Here is a 20,194-nt window from a genome sequence, read left to right on the forward strand (position 1 = left end):
TCAAAATTAAAGGAGGCAAATATTTTTGTTTTTCTGACTAGCAGGAAGAGATGGAGGGAGCTGAGGGACCTCTGACCATCAATCAACCATAAAAATATGTAATTATACCAAAGTACTCTCCACAAAATGAATCTTTCACTGATGGGATGGGCAGATTTGGTCACATTTACCCTGTAAGTTTCATTTTAGTTTCTGATTTTCTTCTTATGAATTTCTTCTTCATTATGAGGTTTAATCAGAACTTCCTATTAAAAGGGCAAACTTATTTTAAAATCTATTTAAAAAACATAATTGAACATAAAACAGAGTAGGTGCAGTTTTTCAGCTCAAATTTTGAGCATAGCTACTTCCCCCAATGTTCTCTCATTTCTTTTATGGAGTAGGTTATAAAATTTCTCTCATCTGAAAAGCAGATGTGTGGCCAATAGCACCACATTTCTATTTGAACATCTGTGATTAAAACACAGCTGTTTGCAGGCAGCTTTGACCTTTGTAACCTTTTAACATCAAGAGGATGAAAGTGAGCAAAATGTGGGTCTCATTCTGCAATTGGAAAAATGCAAACTTCTGACAGAAGAACTTGAAATGCCATTTGTGCACATTGATGCTTAACCTCCATCTGCATCCAAGGCCTTAAGTAGGCAGCAATCAATAATGCTAATATGCAGAAATCAAACATCTTCCCCCAAATTGACCTAAAGTCATAGCTGCAAAAGGCCATATCAATGGGAGGCATGCATTTGTAGGAAAGACATGATGTCGCCCTAAGACACCCCAGAGTTTTCCCAAGCTTGGTTTCCCTACCTGTAAAGCAGACCGGACACTTAAAGGTGCCTCCCATCCCTTCAAAGCTGTGTTCTATCAGGTGGCACTGAAGCTTGGCAGGGGAATCAAAGGTCTGATTGCAAAGTTTGCACTCATGGTTCAGTCCTTCATCTGTGGAAGGAAAGTAAGCAAAAGGAAAAGTGAAATTTAACCACATTTGTTTCTTTCTCATATAGAAAAGATATTTCTAGCAAACATCCATTCTATGATTCCATAATTTGCATTAATTTCTTTTTTTTTCAAATTAAAAATGTTTATTCATTACCTCTGGGTAAAAGGCATTGGAAATTTCAATGTTAAAACATTTTTCAAATGAAAAAAAAAACCCCAGAATAATAAGAAGGCATATGTTATTATAGGATGAATAGATTTTATTATATTACCCATTAAAAAGACATGTTGGAATATTAAGAAGTGTCTTTGGCTCTAAATTTCATTGTTTTTTTTAAGGGCTATGTACTTTCAGGAGATGACCCAAAGGAATCATATCTAAGACACACAAAAAGTGGATAACAGGATTGAGTTATACTTTTCAACGCAAAGTTCCTTACATCTGTCTCTCTTTGCCAAAAGCAGAATAGACGTTCTCTGTAGTTTCCTTCTCTAGCATGTCTTTTTGCTTTTCGGCCCTTTACCAAAATTTTTTGTTTTCTTAGCCAGGTGACTCTAAAAATTTCTCTGTTTCAACTTGGTACAAGGTTTCTTGTAGTCTTCCTAAGAATATTGGCCCTCTTTCCTATTCCCTATATCTTCTGGTAGTTTTTAACCATTCTGGAACTAGTAACATTCAGTACTTTTTAAAGTTCATTTCTTCCTTTGTATCTTCAAGTACAATATTTTTTCCCTGATGTAGACTTTTTTCCCTGAAATTCTCTTATCCACTACAATTCTGTCCAAGATCCTTCTTCACTAGTTCCAGGTATTTTCTTGATAACTTCAGAACATTTTTTATTGGATGGATGAGTTTACTAGTTGCTAGGTAAGAAGTTAATTGTATGCTCTAATACTGATTAAAAAGGACCAATTCCCTAAGCAACATTTAGAAACTGCTTTCCTGGATGTTTCATCTTGCATGCAGTAGCTGTGTTGTGTTTGTTGAATGAAAGAATGAAAGAAGAATGAATGTTAAAGTAGTAAAGTTCATCAAACAATAATGTAATGGGAAAAAATGACCTATTTTACTGAATCATGGAGTCATATTGCAAATACTGCCAGCCTAAATATGGCATAATTTGAAGATAGTGCTGCCATTTTGAACTAAAACATGCTTTAAAAATTTTTTATGAGTCTCCTATACAAATCTTTTCACCCAAATTTTGGGGAAAGAATGTATTCAGTGAAAGATCTATGCTGTCTCCAGTTCCCACATTCTGTTTATCCCAAGAAGAGCTACAAGTATTTAATATGGTAAATCAAATAAATTTTACCCAAGTTTTGCTCTTAGGTAGCACTTTGTAGCATTACCACTCTTCCCTACAAAAATAATTTTCCCAATTCTTCTGATATAGATTTTCTTTCGATTAAAAGTCTTATACTGTCTCCTTCCCAAGTCCCATCTCAATTTGTTATCATAAACAATGAAAATCAGTGGCATTGAGACCACCTCTAAAAAATACATTTTTTTTTGAGAGAGAGGCATTTAACCTTTGTTCCTGGTTTTCAGTCAACTTGTGAACAGGCTGCCCCCTTCTTTTCATGCCATACGACTGTTAGCCACTCTACCAAGGAAAATTTACAGTGAAATCTACTAGGGGCAAAGCAATGAACTACACAGACACATTGTATTGGTAACATGCCCAGATGCAAACATTTCCTTCCTTCAGTTCACAGGAAACATAATTTGTGTAAGTGGTGAACCAACTGGTACTGCCAGCATCACAAAATCCCAATTACAAAGTGACTTCTTATTAGCTAAGTAGGAGTAGAATCACTCTATTTGTATTCCTCATCTTTCTTCTCACACAAGTAGGAGTCTTTAGAAGCAGAGGATTGGAATTTATAAAAAGAGAAGCAAAGCACTAATTAAGCCACCCGGTACTGTCTACATTTCCAAGACATAAAAACCCACTCTGCATTTGGGTGGCACAGTAAATTCCTTGATTATAATTATGTAAGAGGGGTTTTAATTGTGCATACTGAGATGACAAGGGGGTAATACAAAAAAGCCTTAAGGATTATACATGATCAAGAGGTTTTGGTCCTTTCTTTCCCCCTAGAGTCACAAATAAAATATTACCTTCGTCTAGAAATTGAAGAGTGTAAGGGATGCTGTTGTATATTAGGTAACTGGGTCAGTAAGTTAATCAAGAGCAGTATTAGTGATACTGAAATGAATTTCTATTTCCCATATACCACATATTATTATTTTGGTGCAATTTATGGCAACTCAAAGCCTTTTTTTTTTCATTTCTCAATCAAAACTGTATCTAATAGCATAGACATGGCTATGACCATATGTACTTTTTCAATACTTCATTAAAGGTTTGTAATTTCACCAGTATGGATATTCTCTCCATTTATATAGAAAGCAACCCCCTCCTCTTTGTAGACCATTCCCATGAACTGGCTAGAATTTAAACAATCACCATTCAGTGGACAACACTTGGTGATATATAAATTGGGGCTAGATGAAAAACAGAGGAGGATTTTACTGGAGGACAAGGGAAATGTAATCAAAAATAATCAACCATCAATATTCAATAACCAATATTTATGATACTGATGGCTTTTTTGTTGTAATGAAACAATCTCTTGGTAGAGCAAAAATGAAGTCTCTAACTACAGCCCCCACAAAAGTTGTTATTCCTGTACGGAGTGGCCTTTCCTGACTAGAGCTCTCTTGTTTGTAGTAATCATAGAAATTCCAAAAGTAGATGTAGAAATGTGTGTATATATAGTATAATGTATATGTATATATTGTACATGTATAATGTTTACATATACCCACATATATACAACACATATGTGCGTGTCTATGTAAACATACACACACATATACATATATGTGTATGTATGTGTCTATATACGCAAATGTACATATATACACATAAGCACATATACACACATATAAATTCTGGACATATACATATATGTACATCTATATACACATTGTACATATATACACGTAAGCACATATACATACATACACACAAACACATACATGTATACATACATAAACTCCCTTCCAATACTGAGTTATGTGTATAGCTCATCCTCCTCTGTTAGGGAAGGCATTAGTATTCACATTTATAATATGATTTATTATTCATGAAATATTAAGAGTTGGAAGGAGTGATTCTTTATCTTCTTCTTTTGGACTACTGCAGTCTGTCAACATCCTTCCTAAAATATGGCACCCAGAATACAATATTCCAGATGTGATCTACTCAGAGCATAATCAAATGGGACTGTCACTTTCCCATGTTCTGGAAACAATAGCTCTATTGACGGTAGATCACATCCATTTTTTTTTTTTAGCTGACTTATTTCACTGGCAAATCACTGCGAGCTTACAGGCCACCCTGACCTTCCAATCATTTTCGTGTGAATTTCTGCCTAGTTATGAATCCTTATCATGTATTTATGGGATTGCTTTTCTTGGACCCAAGCACAGGGCTTTGAATAACAAGGTAGGCCCATGGAGCACTGTAAAGAACCCTGTGCGTTATCTGTGTTGGATTCTTCCAGTACACATATGCCTTAAAACATGGTGGTAAATATGAGTTAGGTGATATAACTGATCTTTTCATGCCCAGTTCATCCAAAGCTGGTCTTTCTAATACACGATGTGATAGATGGACCACAGCAAACAAATCTGAAAATGAGTGCAAAGACATACATCCTCACATAGCAAATGGTACGAACACAAAAAACAATATTCTGATAATGAAAAACACTGATGGGCGTGCTGTGAAAATATCTTTGATATCCATCCCTTGAAAAACACTAGTGTTCTTTGAAAATATCTTTGATATCTATCTCTTATCTCTCCTTTGCTTTTTCCCTACTTCCCACCATGAAGGAACATGTATCAGCAGTTGTAGATATCATGAAAAATTAAAAAAAAAATGAGGGACCTCAAAAAGTTATCATGATGTAAGTGTGATAAGTCTGGTTATTTTTTAAAAATATTTTTGAAAATGAGCTCTAAAAAAATCTGTTTACTTTGACAGAAATATGCTTCTATATTATTCTGGACACACATTAGCAGTAACTGGGGTGACTCTAAATTCTGCATCTTGTTTTTGCTAAGGATTTCTAAAAATCTTGATAAATCTGGTTAAGTCTGGTCACTCTTTCTACTCTCATGTTGGCTTTTGTCTGACCTTATTCCTGCTTTGCAAACACGATGCACTAAGACAAGTACTAAGGCCTAGAATCAAATTTAATTTTAATTAAAAAATATTCACCCAGTGACAAATTCAACAGCTCCTTTTCCAAGTAAATCTGACAAGAACTACTGGATCAGAATCCAATCTAAGAAGCAATTTTATTCACCCTTTGGAAATCTTTATTTTCCTTATCTACATAAGAACACACATAAACATACATACATGCACACACACACACACACACACACATAAAAGTGCTGAACAGCTTTTAAAAATTCAATCAAAATAATCATCTGCTTTTTAGAAAGGTGGTGGCTGACAGTAACTGGAAGATACTGACTCATTTATTAAAGTGAGATTTAGAGTCAATTCATTTAATAACCATTAAGATATTCTATTAATAAGGTTGGTGCAGCCCTATAAAATCTTTAAAACAAAAAACAAAACAAAACAAAACAATACGTATTAACATCCAGGTTTGGGTATCAACTTTTAAGTACTTTTAATCAAACTGGTGTATGAACAGTGACTGGCAAGAAGGAGAAAAAAGGGAAATTGCAGTTCAAGTAAATTACATGAATGAAAATAAGGAAATTAACTTTTAAAAATCAATTCTGTGCTTTTCTAGACCAAAGACAAAACTACCTTCTGTTGGACTCTGATATATATATGTGTATATATATGTGAGAGTGTGTGTGTCTATGTGTGTAGAACTTTGTATATATATGTGAGAGTGTGTGTGTCTATGTGTGTAGAACTGTATATATATAGCCCCAAAATGGGAGCAGACATTAGACTAGATCACCAAAATCCATTCCAAATCTAAAATCCTATGATCTTATGATTTAATACCCACCTAAGTGAAACTAGAACAAAACAACTAGTGCAGATTATGAACAGGAGGTCTCAACTGCCTTTCCATGGGTATCCACTTTAAGCTATAACAGAAGACGATTTTGCCATAACTGAGAAATTATTTTACTGTCTGCATGTAGAAATCACAGCTAAGTTAATTATTTCCGTTTGTTAATCCTCACTCAGGTGATACATTTGTACATAAATGTAAACAGGAATCAATTCTACATAGAAGAGGTTGATAGTAATGTAAATATTTACTCAAATATTAAATGTTTCAATGGAGAGAGGCAGAATGTAATTGAGGTGCAATCCATTACCTTAGTAGGAGGCTTGAGAGTCAGCTATAAAACTTGAAACTGTAAGAATAAAAGCCCACTCTCTTTTAAAGCCAATTAAAAAGGGGTAGATTATTTCTACCCCTCTGACTTCTGAAACCTGGGCCTGCACATCTGCTAATTTGCTACTTTTATTGCTGGGAAAACCGATAAAATTGTTACCATTTGGATGTTCACGCACAACTCAAGTTACAAGCTCAACATGGCAATTGTTAGTTTAACAGAAGACACTGACATTTCAATATAGGCTTTAAACAAGAGAAACCCTTTAAGCAGCCTCCAGACTGTATGTCCCATGTTTATGCTCCTTTTCCTTCAATAAAAACAAAAAAACCTAGTGCGGCTACAAGCAAATGTTCAGTGGTTGACTTACATGCAGCTGTTATCCCAGTAACCACTGGGGGCCCCCTTATATTGTCTGATCAACACCACAGCCATTACGGAGGACCAATTTGTAACGGTTTATAAGTAGGACTCTTTCTCTCAGTTACCCCCGAGACTGTCCAGAAGGGTCCTTCAGCCTCTTACACTGCATAAATCTATAGGCTAAGGTCCAAAGATATAAACCCCTCCTGGTAAATCATCATGTGTCAGGGTCCATACTTAAAAGCTCTGATCAGAGTTGGAGTAAACTCTGCCCTCAGAATCCAAACACAGGAATCAGATGGCCTGCAGTTGCTGTAATTTTCCAGTTACAAAGACTGTACTACTCTAGCCTTGTGTATTTTTTTCCCTTTCTATAAGAAAACTGTGCCCTAAACCAATTTCTTTTCCCCTTTCTACTTTGCTTCTCTCTTCTTCCCTAAGTTAATTTCCTGAGCACACATTTATAAGCCAGAGGTCTGAGGAGCAACAAAGAAAAACCGTAGATGACAAACTAACCCCTCGGCTACAATGGCTCACCCTAGAAAGCAGGGGGAGAGAAATCAGCCACAGAACTGTGCTGTAATTTGCCATGTTCACAGCCATCAAATTCCTTCTAGGTTCCCACATTCCTGTCACTGTAGCTTGTTGTAGGATCCTACTGCATATATTTCACAACTGCAACATAAACACAGAAAGGTGCTAATTTGGCAGTGGAGAATTCATTCAGATTTCAAAGCCTGCTACAAGAGATGTGCTTCTCCAGCCCCCAAAGTAAAGAATTGTTGGAGGGTACTGGGTAGCATGCTAACTTTCCTTCACACCTGTTTAAAAGTGCTGCACTTATTCTTCTGAAAGATCACATATGGAAATGGATGGTGCCCGAAAACTGACGCTAACACCTTATTCCAGTGTCTCTCCCTGGGAACCTCTGCTCCTGTCAAGTCTTTCTGATTATACCACAGAAAACAGGAAACACTGTGCGTTGAGATAGGCTACAGCAGGATATGAAATATGAACATAAGAACATTGCCATGAGAGCTGGTAATCCCCAATTCAAATGAACACCAGGTTCTAAAAACAATACTCTCAGCACTGGAAGCTCTTATGTCTAGCAAAAAAAGAAGAAGAAAAAAAAGCAAAAGGACATTTTATCCACCAAGCCTTCCTTCAGCTCCTATTTCAGGAAGCTCGAGAAGGCATAAGTCAGAACTGAACTCAACCACCATTGTGGAGTTTTAAGTTTGTTGTTGTTTTGTTTTGTTTTGTTTTAATCTGTTGCTGTTGTTGCCAATATACCAAAGGACTAACTGTTCTGAGTCTTTTTTTTTATTCAAAGGCTCTAATACTGACACTATAATTTCCTGCTTTGGACTTCTCACTATCAGCAGGACTTGAGTAGAAAATGATTCAACTGGGGTAGCCTGCACTGTACCCAGCAGATTTAAAAGAGCCTGGGGGCTGCCTAGAGCCCCATAAACATCAGCAGCTTGGAAACTAGTGGGAGGTCCAGGTGGGTAAGGATGGGAGAATCAGGATGTGGGATTTTAGCTTCTCTGAGATGCAATATCATCCAATTCCTTGATGGCTGCTATTGGTTGTATAGACTACTTACTAGAGGGTCTCTTTTTATTTCTTCCTTTTTTTTTTTAAAAGAGAACACTAAAATATTATTCATAAAAAGTTAGATTGCTCTTCAGTTTGGATGACCAACAGACACTTCAGGAAGGAGGAACATAGAGATGGCAGGTGGAATGAAGAGGAAGGATAAAGCTATCCTCTGGATCTGATGAAGATGTAAACAACTACAATTCCTCTTCCTTCCTCTGTTCTGCACCCCACCCTTCCCCCAAGCTTTTAATCCAAATCTACAGCAGCTTGAAATCTAGGGCTCTGAGAAAATGTCATGCCAGCAAATAGCATTCATCTTGAGGTGATGCTTCCCTCCCTTTGTCCCCATTCCCAAAGTCACATCTTTGGTTGTGTGGTGGAAAGTGCACTGTATCTGAAGTCAGAGAATCGGTGTTTGAATTTCTGCTTGGCTACTTGACAGCTTAGTGGCCCTAAGAGTTACCTGTAAGTTACAGGACCTCAGTTTCTCCGTATGTAAAATGATGGTAGTGAACTCGGTGATCTCTAATGTCCCTCCCAGCAGTGGGTTTTATGGTCCCCATGACAGACTCATTACCACCAATACCACATAATCCCATATTCTCTCTTCCACTCCCCAAGACAGGTACAAATTTCCCTCTGTTTCAAAGGAAAGTTCAATTTTGGGGTGCTGTCTTGTGGAGAGAAAATCAACAAGAGGAAGAGGATCGCTCAATGGAGGCACAGAGGCTCTTAACGGGATAAGACCCAATTAAAGCAGAAATTCATTTCTCTGGGGGCAATTTAAAAAATTAGATCTGCTTGTAAGGAAAAACCACTCTCCTACATCTTCAACTTCAATGTATTTCTGTCTAAAATAAAGGATGTATTTCAGTTCAACAACTGTTCACATTTTCGCTTGGCTGCATTCACACTGGCCATGTGTAGTAAAGTCCTTTTACCATGTGAATCCTGATGCTGCTGTAATTTCTGCTATAAGAGAATTTCTTAATACAGGAAGAAAAATAATAATAATAAAAATAGTCCTTTGGTTTTAACTAACAAACTAGGTGTTGGAGTATAACTTTGAAAAATAGCATGTTTCAATTGAATAAGGCAAGATTTAAATGTAGTGGATGCCCTATCTACTGAATAACAGTGGTTGGTAGGAGAGGAGGGCAGCAAAGGGTATCTAACTACTAAGAGAGTGTTCAAGAAATGAGCAATGGGGTTATTCACCAATTTATGGGACATGCATAATTTGCTACTCCTGAGGTCTCACCTTCCTAGAAAGTGATGGTGCTGAGATTAAAGGGATATGGATAGGTATTAGACCTGTGGTTTCATTAGTCTAAGAATCACCCTGGTGAGGAAACTTCCCCTATCCTTGCAGGTTAGCACCTTCTCTGAAACTTAAAGTCAAGAGACTAGCCTGGACCATTAGGAAAGTAAATGAATTATGCAGGATCACACAGCCAGGATGTGTCAGAGGTAGGCCTTGAAACTAGGTCTTCCTGGTTTCAGTATTGGTTCTCTATCCCCTATGCCATGCTGCCTCTCATCCAAGTGATGAAAACTAAATTAAAATTCTATGATCTTGCCGGTTATTTGCCAGTTATTCACCTATGCACCAAGACTCAGTTATGTAATGCAGCTATGTAATGTGATCAATTTAATCATGAAGCTCCATTTTAGCACTTCATTGAAATGGGCTCAAAAAGATTGGCACAAACATAAGGTCGAAAGGTAGATACAACATAATTGCTTCCTGGGCCAGCTTGATTCTGACCAAAATAAGGTGAAGTCCTCAGCATGCTGTCTCATCATGTGAATGCAAACAATGTGTTCTGCATCCAAAGTAAATGTGAAATACAATGTAAAAAAAAAAAAAGTGTGGGTGTGTCTACGGGTGTGTTAAAATCCTCGATCTGCCCGAATTATTAGGACTTCTATACAACATGTGACAATAACTACACTTGTATTTTAAATGATGGTTTTCTAATGATTTCCCTTCTGGAAAGTCGAGTCAGAAGTCTACTTTTCATGCTTTTGGTTTGGACAGATGACTTTTTCTCTAGTTTGATGGTAAATACCTACTATGAATGCCCCCACGTCTGGGACTTCCGGCACTGGTGGAAGTACAGGTATAGCTACCTTCGAGTACTGCACAAAAAAAACACAAATTGGTCAAATGGAAAGAGGATATTTCATGCAGCATAAACCAAATGCAACCTGTTCTAAAGTTAGGTCTGCTGGGAAAGAATCTCACAGAACTGAGACAGTCAAATAGTCAATATTAATTCCACACAGCAGTAGACTAGCAATTGGCACTATGTACTATACACAACTCTCATCAGGTGCTTTTTGTTGTGGTTGTTCTGAGTGTAGACCAAGGGTCAAGGCCTTTCCTTTTTTTTTGTTCTTCCCCTTCTTTTTCTGGCATAAAGCCATTTGTTGTCTTAAGAGAAAGTCTTCAAATACTGAAAGACAGTAAAGCACTGCTTGCCGGCTGCTTCTCTGCTTTAGAATGAAATAAAAACAAAGAGATGGAATATGGTTCACCTGCATGGACTTTCACAAGACAAGAGCCTTGAATGCCCTCAGGTTTAATGATAGGAGAATCTGAGTGGGAATCTCTAGACCTAGTGCTATTTATAAGAATCATTGTAGACTTAGAGACTCAGAAAGTTGGAAAGGGCCTCAGAAGTCATATACCTCAACCCGTAAGAAACTTAAATTATTGATACACAGATGACATGTTCTGAAGCAAAGAAAAGTATTTGGAATTGTGGTTCAGAATTGGAGCTTAGAATACATCTATGATGGCTAGGGAAAAACAAAACAAACAAACAAAAAATCCCAAAGCATCGCAAAAGGCAACCCAAAATTTCTACAGGTAACCTTTGACCTATCCGCTTTGTCTTCATCATGGGAGAACTGCAAAAATGATGTGCTGGTTATGCACAAATTAAAACACTACCTAATCATAAATATTTCACTTTTTTTCTGGTTCAATTGATATGACTTTAGTTATGTGGTCTTTGGACGGAAAGAAAAAGCAGTGGCACAATAGATAAAAGAATTCTAAAAACTCTTATTAGAAATGTGTTTTGAAACTAGAATTCTTTGTTCTAACCAAATGATTCTACCCGTTAGAGGACATTTCCTTCACATTATTAAAGTGATATACTATAGTACTAGTTAGAACTCCATAACCTCTAAATTGCTTGATTGTAATTAAGGTCACTAGTTTTATTTAGAAAGGTTCAAGGAGGCTCTATTTAAGTTGGCTTAACTAGAGTGAATTTAATGTTATGTCCTTGCTGCAGTGCTGGAGGGGCCTGTGGCCAGGATGCTCTGGCTCCTGGAGCTGAAGGGTTTTTTGGCATGACGTCCACTACAGGTTGTCTTTTGTTTGGGCTTTTTTTTTTTTTTAAAGATAACCAGAACTCATTAATAAATAACATTCTGTAGATTAGAGAGACTGAAAAATTTGTAATTTGAGAATCTGAATGATTCTAACCTATTTTTATTCATACCTTGCAAGTTTTATAGCTACTACTGACTATGAAAATTCATTCCCCTTTCAAGTTAGACAATATAAGATCTAATCAGTATGATCAGTTAGAATGAAATGATAAAGGAATATAGATAAAGAGTATCCACAGAAGATAAGGAAGAGTACAGGAAAGAAAGGGGATTTGGTAAAGTTGTTGAAGGGGAGAGATGAGAGCAATGGAAAGAATATGTGAAGTTTGAGGAAAAGAAGGTTAAAAAGGAAGAGAAAGAAACAAAAAAAAAGCTAGTTATTAATGAAAAGGGGGCAGAAATAAAGGCTAAATAAAAGATGAGGAGAAAATGAGAGACCCACAAAGCAGAGAAGGCAAGTAGTAGCAGCAGAATGGGAAAGCTTAAGGATTGGATCCATGCTCAAAATTTTACTGGATGTAAGCTCAGAAACATTCATCTCTGGACAGAATGCTGGCAAATTTCAGTAGCTCCAATGGCAATAATGATAAATGCAGTTTTTTACAGCCAAGTGGCTCAAGCAGCCAACTATGTTACTGCTATATAATTAATAACAATAAGCAATTAAAGAGAACAGCAGGTTACAACTATAAGATGTCAAAATATATTAGCAGAGGAAAAAACTGCAACAACACAGTTAAGAGAAAAATAAATGCACAATATGTGAGCCCATGTCCTGTCTCATCTTTCTTTGTATATTTTGGATTAAGCTTTTAGACTCAAAGAAAAATGTAGGATGACATAAAACTACTATATGGTGATTAACATCACTCCAAAACCAAATAACACTTCTAATGCTCAGAGGAAATCTGAAATATAATATAGGAAACATGACTGCAACAGCACAAGAGATTTGGATGACCGCTATATGGCACTACCCTTTTACTGAGAAATACTCTAATAAATACCTTACAAAATGGCATTTGTTGGGTTAAATGTTTTCAAAGATCCCAGAGTGTTTTTTCTTTTTTAATTTAAAATGCAGAAGGGAAAAAAAAACTGGAGAAATGTCAAGGGGAAATATTTCAAGGGAAAATGGAGTCATCTTTTGGCTTCTATCAGGTCACTGAATTTTAGGGCTCAAAGGGACCTTGGAGATCTTCTAATCCACCCTAGTCACTTTATTCATGAGGAAAGGGAGGTCTAGAGAGGTGAGGGATTGGCCCAAGGCAATACAACTAATTAGTCTGAGAGATAGGATTAGAACCTAGGCTTCCAGATTCAGGGACTCATGTTCCTTCTACTATATCCATAATATTGCCATTCAAAAATCTTCACTTTAAAATTTTTCCTTCACTTTGGTTTTTCATTATTTGATGATGTGAGTTAGAGTTTAAAGAAAACAAAAGTTGTCTTTTCATTTATTCCCCCTGTTGGCATGCAAGGTTGGTTTCCAAATCCCCTGCCTCTTTTCTCCCTGAGAACCAATGCTCTGGAACCTCTGTGATCCAGGGACAGCTGTCATCCTAACGTCCCTCAGTTATTAGGAAAGCATCCCTTCAATAGGAGATTTCTACAGGGACCTTTTTTTCTATTCCAGGTATTTCACAAGTTCTTGAAACCTTATGCTATGCACAGCCCTTGATTGGGACAGCCGATCCAACCATGGTGTTACACAGTACACTGCTGGCAATGAAGGAGGGGTTTCCAGCCAGCAAGGCTCACAGGCTTTATTTCAATGAATGGCAATAACCCCCTTCTTTGGTCAAATGCACTACGTGGAACCAGGTGGAGGTTGGGCTCATACTTTTTGACCCTAGGGTATTAATTTTAGGTGCCTTAAAAAAAAGGGGGGGGGATGATTCCTGGATTGTAGTCTCTGTAAGACAGACAGAAATTTATCTGTGCTTGTGATGAAGCCATGCTGGATGCAGTTAAGTCAGGTAATTGGGAAAACATATGAGCCGCTCCTTGAAATTTCTAACTTATCAGAGAAGTGACCACTAGCGTGACTTGAAATTGGGAGGAAAAAATTGAGCTAGGTATGATTCCTTCTCAGAAGACATTCTAGACAGGCTAATTAATACAAATATATAGACAGATAGGGAGGACATTGAGCATATCACCACAAGACCATCTCTATCCATCTATCCCTGCTTGCTGCCAAGAGGTAGCAGTACTAGAGAATGATTCAGCACCACCTGTGAGAAAACACAACAAAAGGTTCAAGTGTTGTATGGAATATCTTTATACTTATTACGATATGGTTCAGGATTGAAGTGGGCAGGCATTGATGTTTCTGGGTGTCCCCTCACCCCATTCAAAACAGAAAATCAAAGATGATGAATGGGCCTGATAAAAACCAGGAGTCAGTTAGAAAAGTACTTGGTTTAAGGAAGAGCAAAATACAAAAATTGAAGAGAATGACTCTTTGCCAGTTATTCCATGTTTTACCTTCTGCAAAACTATAAATCATTTCTAAGGCCAGAACGCCAAATTATAAAAATACTTTGGGCATAATAAATGTTTAATGCCTAAAATTTATAACAATTTGTCCAAAACCTGAACCAATTTACTTAAAATTCTATTTCAAATTTTATATATCATATATTTCAGCAATATAATAAAGATGTGTCATATTTCCTAGTGAAAGAAGAAAATTTATTAAAATAAAGTCAAGTATTCATCAATATTCTTAATCATATGTACCAAAAGGCTCTATGTCAACACCCCACCCCCACCCCCATGTACACACACACACACACACACACACACTGCTTTTAGTTCTACAACCAAGGTTCTTAGATGTGTAAGTTCAAATTCCTTCATATTACAGATCCAGAAATTGAGACTGAGAGAAGTTAATTGACTTGTTCCAGGTCACACAGATAATAAATACCACAGTTCACATTCAAACTAAGATCTTTTGAACCCAAATCCACAGTTCTTTCCAGTATATACAGATGACAGCTAGGTAGTAGAGTAAATAAAGAGCTGGTCCTGGAATCTTGAAGACCTGAGTTCAAATTTGGCCTCTGTCACTTACTTGCTGTGTGACTGGCAAGTCACTTAACCTCTATCTGCCTCAGTTTCCTCAACTGGACAATGGAGGTCATAGCAGCACCTTCCTCACAAGGTGGTTGTAAGGAGCAAATATATTTGTAAAGTACTTAGCACAGAACCTGGCATACAGTAGGTGCTTAATAAATGCTTATTCTTTTCCCCCTGTATCACTTATAATAACAATATTGTAAAGAAACATTCAAGTAGAATCCCAAGGTGTCACTGTTCTTGATTGAAAGACAGTGCTGCTGAATGGACAGAACCTTGGTCTTGGAAGTCAGGAGAACTACATTTGAATTTCTCCTCAGATACTTACTTAGTTGTATAAATTTCCTCATCTATAAAATTTGGAAAGTATATGCTCCCTATCTTACAGGGTCACAGTGAGAAAGAGACATTGAACACTTCTAAGACTTATTTTTATCACATACTTTCAGAGAGCAACAGTCACATTCAGGCTAACCTGTTAATTTTTTGTGGTTGGCGGTAAAGAAAATAATATGTATCCTAGCTATAAAGTTCACTTCCCATAGTTCCCTTTTTAAAAATTCTAAAAAAATCAGTATTTTATTTCTGAAGGGCAGAGATTAGCATGATGATTTTTAAGACTTCCTAGAATCAAAGAATTTCGGCCCTTGGAGACCATCTGGTCCAATTCCCTCATTTTATAGGGGCAAAAACTGAGGCCAGGACAAGTTAAGTAAAATAATCACACAGCTAGGTAATGGAAGAGCTAGGTCTAGATCCCAGATTATCTGACAATAAGGCTAATGTAGATCACTTGACATAACTCTGTGGGATGGCATATTGTGTTAGATAGGAGGAGAATATACATTGGTCAGAAGAACTGAAGTCAAGGAGTTCTGACTCTCAACAAACCAAAGAAAAATAGTTTAGAAATTAGAACAAAGAAACTAGAACGATGGCACCTGGAGCTGATGTTTCTTGAAGTGATGCAGACCTTTTACGATTATAGAGATGTGGGTTTCGTTTGTTTGCTTGTTTATTTTTCAGGGGCAGTGAGGAGAGAGGTTGGTGGTCTAGACCTGTGATTTCACTGGGGGATTCCCACTTGTGAAGAACTCTATCTACCAACACACATCAGCAGCTATTCTAGAATTTATAATCTTAGAATTCAGAGTTTCCTGGGGCCCTGAGAGGTTGGTACTTGCCTGGGGTCACACAGCAAGGCAAAGGCAAGTTTAATAAAAGCAAGACTTTGACCCGCCATCTTCCTTACTCCCAGGCTTCCTCTCTAACCACTATGTCCTCTCTTTTATAATTTTGTTGGTATTTTAAAGAATTCCCACAAGGATTACATTTGTATGAAATGTTATGTGCAAAGCAGCTTTAACTCTGCAGTTCTCCAGTAAGAAAGAAAAAGAATGATTACCTATTTATATTTGTTTTCAATTTTATTATTCCTTAAAAAGTCATACAGAAGAAATAACCAGTTCTATTAAAACATCTGGAATAGGATGGGACGTCCTTAATTAAATATTGGCCATAATAACTTTTTAAAAGATTATGATCTACGAAAAAAAAATCTAAACCGTTCAGTTAGAATTAAGTAACAGAAGAACACACAGTTATCCCAAATCGAGATGAATGTGCAAAACTTGATTTGGCACTGTGATCTGGGTGCATATCTCCTAGTCATTCTTCTAGGAATCTTTCCTTTGACATTATTGCATGCTTTAGAAAACAGAATTGCAAATGTCTATCTTAACGTGATAATAGCAGGGAAATTCCAAATATGAGTTGTCACTGTGGCCTTAACTCACCCAGTTATGCCTAGATATTACCTCATCAGATGTAGTTTGTACCAACCCATATTGTGTGCTTGAACCAGGGCAAGTAGTAAGTACTAGAAGCTGAATTAAGAGTCTATATAATTCAAGTCTCTCTTTCTGTCTCTGTCTCTCTGTTTCTGTCTTTCTCTCTTCTCCCCTTTCCAATCTCTTTCTTTCTCTTTCACCTGTCTCCAATCTCTCTTTCTCTCTCTTCCCATTTCCAATCTCTCTTTGTTTCTCTTTCTCTGTGTCTCTCTTCTCCCCTTCTCTAATCTCTCTCTGTCTCCCCCATACCTCAAGCCCATATTAAGGTATTAAGGAAGGTCTGGTCATTGCTAAGACTATTAATTTGTTTAGATTTTTCATTCTCTCCCTTTTAATAATAATGATGATGCTGGTAAATAGCTTACATTTGTGTAGTATGTAATACTTTGTAAAGTACTTTCACTAACATATCCTATTTGATCTTCCCAATCAACCTGTGAGTTAAGTAGGGCATAGACTCATTTTGAAAAAAAAAATGGAGATTCAGAGAGTAAATAACTTAAGCATCATGGATAATAAGTGGCAAAGGTGGTCCTAGGACCCATATTCTCAATGGCACAAATGATAAGCCACATCTGAATGAAATCTGGGTTAGATGATGCATTTCAGCCCGAAGTTGCCAAGGAGTTATCATTTCTGAGAAACCCACACCATATAACTGGGAAAGATGAAAGCAATTGCCAAGATGTCCTCACTGTACACTAACTTTATAAGATTTACCTCAAGTCAGTAAATAGCTACAAAGGGAAAGAATTAACAAAAAAAGGAATTCAGCTTTGACTCTTTGCAATTAACTTCTGTGGTTTTATTTTAGATTCCTCCTAAGGCTTTAATAAGGAAAATATGATACTAAATTTTGGGGATTTATTGTGCTAGAATACAAAAAGCTTTAGTAAAAAACTTGGCAATCAAAATTCTGACTGATTCACACAAGAAATAACAAATTCCAACTTCTTCAAGATATGTATATGGAAACCAATGCAGTTCTCTTTATTAGCTAAATCCATTAAAACAAACAACAAAAAGGGAAATATTTTTAAACTCTGTGGAACAACAAGGCAGAGCCATTTATTTTCCAACAAATTGTACCAGTTGTGAAGCTGTGTTCTCCTTGTCATGTGGAGAGGTTCACGTAGTCTGTTGAACATAACTTACTGGGTCGATTTAGAAAATACCAAGAAAACCATATAGTATGCTGTTCAAACAACTGGAGTTAACAAAAACAAACAAACCTTCCCTGGCCCCCAGAAATGTAAATAAAAAGTTAGATTTCCCTGTACTATGTTTGATTGCATTAATTGATGTTTAGAAAAAAAAAATCTGCTGAAAATAAAGCCCAGCAGTAGCATTTTTCTTTCCTAAATCACAATAGCAGCACATTACAAACATTACAAAAAGGTCCCCTGGTACAATTGTAAAGTTCCACTCTGGCAGAAAAATGCATCTACTGTATGCTCTCTCTCTTGCCATCCTTGCCCTCCTAAACAGACACAGAAACAGGTCACAAATGCAATTAAACACACATACTCTTGCTTACATTTTTGTACTGAGGGGCATTCCAAAATCCAATAGTCAGCTGCCATTTTGGAACATAATGAGATAAGTTTGTAAGGTAAGATAACATCTCTGAGTTCCAGCCCATCTTTGGATGGCAGTCTGTTAATTCTTTTATTGCCCCTAACATTGCTTCCAGGGAGGGAGAACATTTCCTGGTGGATATGATATGTGATTCAATTCAATCCAGTAAACATTTATCAAGCTTCTACTAGTGACAGACAACATGACCTCCTGGCTAGGCTTGTGACCTTGGAGCCTGGAAGACCTGGATTCAAATTCTGCCCCACATATTTAGTAGCAGTGTAACTAGGCGAGTAAATTAACTCCTGTGGGCTTTAGTTTCTTCATCTGTAAAATGAGGAGATTGGGTTTGATGGTCTATAAGGTCCTTTCCTACCCTAAATCTAAGATCCTATGATCCCATGGGCATGTCACTGGTCTTGCTCACAAAGCCAACAACAAAATAGCCCTAGCTGTCAAGGAGCTTAGGTGTTATTCAGGAGAGAAAGGACAAGCACACAGATCAGCATAATACAAGATAGGCAGCAATTAGGGCAATGACCTGGACAAAGTGCTCTAGGAGAAGTTGAGGAAGAAGACAATATTTTCTGCTAGAGAGATCAGAAGAGGCTTCATGGAGGAGATTGAACTTCTAAGTAGGACTGGGTCTTTTGCTTTGATTTGCAAAAATGTCCTAGTCAACTTAGTTCTTCCATCACTACCCATATCCTTAGTTTTTCTCAAACTAAAAGAAAACAATATTTGTATTACCGTCCAAAAAGTCTCTCATATAGCACAATCATTTATCTGTCTTTGAAGTAATCATTTAATGATTTCTTTCCTTTAAGTTTACTTCATCTCCACCATTTTTGTTTCTCATGTCAGCCTGGTCAAGAAAAGGAGGGAGGAGGAGAGAAAAGGAGACTATATATACGTCATGAGGCACTTAGACTGGCAATGAAGTCATAGGTAAGGACCTTGGCATTTATAGGAACTCTTCAGTGGAGAAAAGGAAAGCTTTTTTCTCCCTCCATAAGTTATTTTATTCTTCCAGGAAATCAAACCACAGAAAACCACCCCAGTGATGGTTCAAGGTCTCCAGCTCTAAAGAAGGGAGAGGTCATGCTGGCTTGGGAGTGGCCTGCACTTTAGATTGGGATTGTACAGCAGAATCTTTTGGGCCATTCAAGGAAGAGAAGGAAGAGGTGGAAAGGGATAGAAAAATGGCATTGAGATTTTTCCCTGCTCTAAAGAACCTCTGAGATCGTCAGCATTGTCAGCAACTTTGGTTGGGTTTTGGGACAAGTGGGCTGTATTTGGGCACAATCAGAAGTTCTGTTAAGTTTTTAACTTAACCCAGGCATTTATGAGAAAATCCAGACATATGGTAACTATAAAGTTACTTCAAAAACAATACTCTCAAGATGTTTATACTGGTAAATCACTCACTTCTGAAAACTCCCTCCTCTGTGGCAGTGCCCCAGCAACAGATGGTAAAGGTGTTGGGCTGGTAAAGTAGGTAGGGGTGGAAAGACTGGCTAGGGAGTTCAGCTTTTAAATGGAAAATGCTCTTCTAGTAAGTGGCTGGTTGGGACTGTAGGGAAAATGAGTTCAAAGATGTATGGGGGTGGTGGAATTTAGATGTGACAGAAAATTCTAGTTTGGACAACAATTTGTCAGATAACCTTCACCAGAATCTTTTAGCTCCTCTGAAGGAGTGTTCACACATCTACCCTCTGAAAATTCTCAATAAAAAGATTAGGTCTCCTCCCAATAGACTCTATTTGCCTCTGCCAGGCCATTACCAATTGCTAATCCATTCCCTATAGCGGCTCCTCCCTTAGGCAATGATGAGAGAGCTAGGTAGAGAAGAGTATAGTGATGAGGCGGGTGAGGAGGAGGGGATGAAAACCCCGAGGACAGGCTTGAAGTACTTTTCTGTAGCTCACACCAAAAGAAGGCAGGG

The 20,194-nt window shown here is 37.3% G+C and overlaps 1 protein-coding gene across 5 annotated transcripts in view; it reads right to left on the reverse strand.

Moving 5' to 3' along the window:
* Positions 1-20,194, reverse strand: part of LOC114053706 (zinc finger protein 521) — a 343,123-nt gene that overhangs the window by 37,723 nt on the left and 285,206 nt on the right. For all 5 annotated transcript variants that reach the window (XM_027876836.1, XM_027876835.1, XM_027876832.1 and 2 more), the window contains one exon: positions 805-936. In XM_027876836.1, coding sequence (XP_027732637.1) covers positions 805-936 — 132 coding nt within the window. The remainder of the gene's footprint in view (positions 1-804; positions 937-20,194) is intronic.

Source organism: Vombatus ursinus, unplaced genomic scaffold, assembly GCF_900497805.2.
Source record: "Vombatus ursinus unplaced genomic scaffold, bare-nosed wombat genome assembly UNPS02014812.1, whole genome shotgun sequence".
In the NCBI taxonomy this organism is placed as follows: domain Eukaryota; kingdom Metazoa; phylum Chordata; class Mammalia; order Diprotodontia; family Vombatidae; genus Vombatus; species Vombatus ursinus.